We start from the raw sequence: 5,873 nt of genomic DNA, 5'->3' as shown, positions 1-5,873 counted from the left end.
CTCCAGAGGATGAATCTGAAGGGATTTATCTTGTAGCTGGACAAGTAGATTCAAATTTGTTGTCATTATCCAGTGACACAATTTGTACATGGTCCCCAGAGGATGAGTCCTACAGAGTTTGTCAAAATTAAAAACAAATCACGTCACCTGTCATTTCAGACATTAAATATATATACATTCTCGAGAAAAGTGCACTTTAAAATTGCACTAAAGTAAATCTGTATCCGGATAACCACAGTAAATAAATCAGAGTGAGGACTGTCAGTCGCAGGCTGACGTCGCTCCGCCTTTTACGCACGTCCTCCCCGCCCCGCTCATTACCCATGCGGCCACCCAGCGGACAGACAGCGGCTGCTGCACTTTGAAGTCCGCCTGTTGTGATCAGTGAGCTGCTGAAGTCCGGAGAGAAGACACGCAGTGGGACATTTCCTCTTAACACTCGGACTCTATAAAGCCGTCTCCGCTCTTTTACGCATCGACGGAAAGGAACACTGTGTGCCATTTTCCTGGACTTCTTTTTTTGTTTTTGTTTTTTTTTAAATTTTCTTTTGAAGGATTTTGAAATCGGGAGTTTCCAAAGATGAGGATGCTTTTAAGCAAGTAGCGCGCTGGGTCTAAAAGGCTTCTCCGTCCTTCGGGACATTTAAGGACGCCCGCTTGGATTACATTTACGCATCATATTGTTTGTTTTGGACTAGACTAACGCACATTTTTAATCCGCTGCGCCCTCTCTCAAATGAAATATCTCCCCTCAGGATCAGCCACGGATCGAGTTAGTAAGCTGATCGCGCTCAGTGAGACCCCCGACTTTAGAAACTCTCGTCCCGGTGCCGCGGTCTCTTTGCTGACCCCTCTGGACCCACTTCGGCAGGCGAAGCGGCTTCCCATCCGCGTCCTCAAGATGTTGACCGCGCACACCGGACACTTGCTGCACCCGGAATATTTACAGCCTCTAACGTCCGCGCCAGTGAGCATCGAGGTATTTATGGGACTTTTCACACAATTTAAGAGCTCGTTTAATTCTGTGGAGACCAGTGCTTTTACACTGCTTTGTTCCGGATTTCGCAACAGTGAGGTGAAATTATAAAATCTGTTATGACACCAGAAAGAAACCCCCCAGTAGTAGGACGGACAGCAAAATAATAAACCTTCAGTTTTGATTAATCTAATATTTTCTGCTTCTGTGCCTTGTTTTCATGCAAATTTCACACCACACTACTGGTTTTAAACTTTAGTTATAATTTGATGCATGGGTTGTTATATAATTACCACATTTTTCTGATGCAACATTAGTTTTAGAGCGTGAAGCATTAAAAAAAATGAGCCATCACACCTTCCCAGCACCCAGAGTGAAGCCTACAAATGTCTGCTTTTGTTCAAACAAAAGCCAAAATGTCAAAGATATTCAGCGTAATCAAAAATGACAAAGAAAAGCAAAGAATGTTTTATAAAGCTGACTGTTTTCCTGTGAAATTCAGATTATGTTTCTTTCCTCGGAAGCTAAGCTTCTGGGAAGTTACATTTGGGATTTTCCCCAGTTATGACAGAACAATAATGTGCATGTCAACAGAGGACTGTTGCTGATTAGTTTAGTTTATACGACTTTATTTTTTACATGACAGCCAGAGTGATTCAAATAAAATGACCGGAGTGTTCTGTTGTTGTAGCTGGACGCCAAGAAGAGTCCCCTGGCCCTGCTGGCTCAGACATGCTCTCAGATTGGTAAACCAGACCCTCCGTCCTCCTCCAAGCTGGGATCCTCCTGCAGCCAGGGGGACAAGGAGACCAGCGCTCGGTCGTCCTCCTCCAGCCTGAAGCTGGGGGAGCACCGCCCCTCCCTGGATGACAAATCCAGCTTCAAGCCTTACAACAAAAGCGGCGGGGACTGCCGCAGAGACGGTGTCACGAGCAGCAGCTCCAGTGGTGAGAAAGTCGGGTTCAGGGTGCCCAGCAGCAATAACGTCACCGCTAATGGGAATTCGAGCGGCAGCGGTGGCGGCCAGCAGCCCTACCCGCCTCACGCTGCTTCGCCCGGCTCCAGAGCCGGCAGCGGCACCCCGCCAGGTCACAAACAGAGCCTGTCTCCCGGTGGACAGACCACCTCGCACCCCCAGACTCCCAACGGTGAACCTGCACACGAGCATGGTAGTCCTACCAGCACGAGCAGCAGCAGCAGCAATAATAATAATAATAACAATAATAATAATATTCCCAAAAAGGACGCTGATGTAAACAAGGCCAGATCGGACAGTCCGCACCACGCAAACTCCAGCCACGTACGAGCCAGCACAAACTGCAGCAACGACAGCTCTGACGGCGGCTCCAACCACGACGGAGGTAAAGCAGAGCCCGCCCAGCCTAACCTCGGCCCGGGACACATTACACCCATCTCTCCCTATAAGACCAGCCAGCCACTCTTCCCCCTGCCCTCTTCTAATATGGGCTACCACGGATCTGTAGTGGGGGGCTACGCTGGCTACCCATCCCAGTTTGTTCCCGGACTGGACCCGACAAAGTCGAGCCTCGGCGTGGGAAGCATGGGAAAGCACCCGAGCTCCAGCCCTCTCACAGGCGCCTCCCCTCCCTCGTTCATGCAGGGTTTATGCAGGGACCCCTACTGCCTAAGCTACCCGAGCGTGTCCCACCTCGGCGGAAGTAACTGCAACTCCTGCATCCACGACCCTTCCTCCAGCCTCAAGTCAAGCTTCCCTTTGGTGTACCCCTCCCACCCGCTCCACTCCCTCCATCAAAACTCCCTGTCCTCCAGCGTGTCCCCGTCCCTCTCTCATCCCCTCTATACGTACGGATTCATGCTCCCCAACGACCCCCTGCCCCACGCCTGCAACTGGGTCTCGGCTGCGGGGCCGTGCGACAAGCGCTTCACCACGTCGGACGAGCTCCTGGCTCACCTCCGCACTCACACGGCTCTGGCCGTGGGGATGGACAGTAAGCTGCTCTCCGTGTCCTCCTCCGGACCGGCCTCCTGCCACCTTCACCTCCCACACCAGAGCAGCCCGAGCTCCATGCCGGGCTCCCTCTCTCTCAGGGCTCCGCCAAGCCTGGGTTTAGCTCGCTATCACCCCTACAGCAAGGTCCACCTCCCCTCTGGGCCGTCCTCCATCTCCCTGCACTCTCTGCCCACCACAGGTCCGTACTACCCCCACTACGCTCTCTACAGTCAAAGACTTGGATCTGCATCCGCTCTTGGATACCAGTAATACACCACCCACTTAAATGTACTCAAAGAACATCTAGACATTTTGGGAAATTGGCCTTTTTGCTTTCTTCTGGCAGATAGACACCTTCTCTCATATCATGTCTCTTAAATGTAAAGCTACAGCTAGCAGACAGTTAGCTTAGCATACACGTGGATAAAAGCTAAACAGGTAGCCTGGCACCGTGTTACGATAAAAACCCACTTCTAAAACTCAATTTAAATATCATTTTTGGTATGAGTACGAAAATTAAAAGATGCAGGAGCATTAACAAACAATATATAAGGCGCTAATTAATTAGCTTTTAAAGTGTGCGTTTGTTACCTTTAGACAAGTTAAGCTAGCTGTTTGCCCCCTTTTTTCCAGCCTCTATGCTAAGCTAGGCTTACAAGCTGCTAGTTGTAGCTTCACATTTAGCAGGCAGACATGGACAACGGTGTCTTTCCTCACCCAGAAAGTCGTTCCCAAAAACTGTTAAGTTAATCGCGGCAAGTCGCCGCTTCCTCTCGCTCCCGAGCAGAACTGAGAGCGTCACGGGAGTCCTGGATTTTGACTTGAGAGCATCTTCACTTCTTTTATTTTATACATTATAAATGGTGTTTCCAGTCAAGGCCTCTGCTCCCAAAGATCAGAGGACACGTGGCTCCTTCTTGCATGTCTGCACTCTCTCCGCCCGGATACACGACTGCCCTGAGATGACTTTTTTGCAAATTGATGGTTGGGACGCTGCGTTAAAAGCTCCTCTTCGGATGTTTTCGGGGCTCTCACTGCAAATGGCGATGATTTAGTGCTGAGAAATGTCAGGGGGACGGCTGACGGTGAGCTGCAGCTTCGGTTCTGATGCAAGTCTGACCACATGCCAGTCGCTTTCGCCCCCTCCAAGAGATGCATGTAAATTCACAGCGTTACACCACTAACTGCTCCACGGTTTGTAATGATTTGTTTTGGTTGCTTACGTTTTTTTTGTTTTTTTTTGTTTTATTCCTACTGAGTATTTATTTTACACGGGGAAACTTGCTTTAATGTTTACCACATCAGTCTGTTTCTCATTTTTGCGGCCGTCTGAGCAGAGACACAGCAGCTGACAGGTGTCTTAACCCTTCTTCTTGAATGAATGTTTCAAATCACGTCTTCTCTGAACTTCCTCTGATTGTTGTTGTTTTTGTTTTTTTTTTAATTTTCAACATCAAATCAATAAATCTTGAGATAATGTGATATTTTTTTGTAAAAACTGGAGCACCCCCGTGGCGGGATCCGGTCACAGGGGAGGTCATATTTTGGTAAATAAATCACACTGAAGATGTGTAAGCGGTTGTCTTCATTTCTGATGCGACTTCGGTGACACAACTCTGAAAAGAAACGCCATCGCCTTTTAGATTAACATTTTACGAGGCGTTTAAATGTTTTTATTCACTCTAAATCATCGGATCCTTTGAGTTCGGTGTGAGAAACAGCATATGTGTTGGAAATAATCCAGACACTGAAAAGTGATATATCTTGATTTACGACAAAGACACGGTGCAGCCATTACTTCTCCTGTCGGGGGAACCACCTCCAATTCTCTCTGAAGAACAAAAAGAAAACGTGGCCTACATATTTCCTTGTCCAGTTCTGCCAGTTCACAGCTCTCTCCTACCTTTATGAAGCGAAAACAGGTGAAGTGGTGAAAGAAAGATGTGAACTTTTGTCAGCGTGCACGAATCCGGATGCGTCTATTTTTAGTGGGAAAGGATCGCGTGATTGATGAGAATGGGTGTGGTTTGCCGCTGACAGCGAGACAGAGCTACAGCGAAAGCATCCTGGTTTCATGTTGTTCAATAAAGAAGAGCAACATCAAACCTCTCAGGGTGTAACGTATACATACTGTATGATCCTGATAAGCATCGAAGCTGCTTCCTGGCCTGGCAGTCGATCAGGTTACCACGACAGCCGCATGATTGGCAGCCGTAATACGCCATTTCCTAGCAACATGACACTGTGACACCCAGGGCGAGGTATAGATGTCCCACGCTGGTCACTCACAACTTTGACAAGGGACCCACAGGGGTCACGACAGCCTGTAACAAGAGTAAGCGCTCCCGTTTCAGGGGTCTGAGATGCAGCGTGGAGTTAAGGCAGGAAAACTTGATGGCTCATCTTGAAGGGTTCACGTTGCCAGTTATGGTCCAGAAAACACTTAGTTTATTAAGAAATCACGGCCGCAAAGTGTCATCCCCTCTCTGTCACTGTCAAACTTGGAGTTGAGGTGGTTTTGTTGGATTTCAATGCCTTCTCAGGTGTTTCCAGTCAAAGGTGTTGCAGAGCTGGATTGGGATGCCACCTATTGGTGACTAGTGACACCTCAAGGTTTTCAAGTTCAATCATCATCATCTCCTCGTGGTGCAGACATCAACCTGTCCGAACGCATTAAAATAATAATGTGTTTTCCTGCTAATTACTAAAATAACCTGAGGCGATACTCGAAGTAGCATGAAAATGCTTCAGTATGTTCTTCTTTTTGAAACGAATAGTTCCAGATTAAAGTTTTATTAAATCATTCCCTTGTGAAATTAATCAAAATTATTAGTTTTAAAAACCCATTGAATTACATTTGATGCAGTGTATATTATATACTTTTGAGCAACAGATAAAAATACTTATTAAAGCTGCAAAAATCTA

General features: G+C 47.5%; 1 protein-coding gene across 1 annotated transcript; it reads left to right on the top strand.

Moving 5' to 3' along the window:
• Positions 1-307: 307 nt before the first annotated feature.
• Positions 308-5,297, top strand: LOC311507373 (zinc finger protein 703-like). Its single transcript, XM_084571686.1, has 2 exons — positions 308-979; positions 1,668-5,297. The coding sequence occupies exons 1-2, from the start codon at positions 737-739 to the stop codon at positions 3,216-3,218; spliced, it is 1,794 nt and encodes a 597-aa protein (XP_084427812.1). The 5' UTR covers positions 308-736; the 3' UTR covers positions 3,219-5,297.
• The last annotated feature ends 576 nt before the right edge of the window (positions 5,298-5,873 follow it).

This window comes from Chelon labrosus (genome assembly GCF_963514085.1).
Source record: "Chelon labrosus genome assembly, chromosome: 22".
NCBI classification, from domain to species: Eukaryota; Metazoa; Chordata; class Actinopteri; order Mugiliformes; family Mugilidae; genus Chelon; species Chelon labrosus.
The sequence above is the reverse complement of the archived record's forward strand: the minus strand, read 5'-3'. Positions and strand labels throughout refer to the sequence as shown.

Bases quoted from the DNA above. Each gene is read 5' to 3' on its own strand.
- LOC311507373 (XM_084571686.1), top strand. From the start codon at position 737: ATGAAATATCTCCCCTCAGGATCAGCCACGGATCGAGTTAGTAAGCTG. The intron at 980-1,667 runs GTATTTATGGGA...CTGTTGTTGTAG, and splicing joins CCGCGCCAGTGAGCATCGAG to CTGGACGCCAAGAAGAGTCC.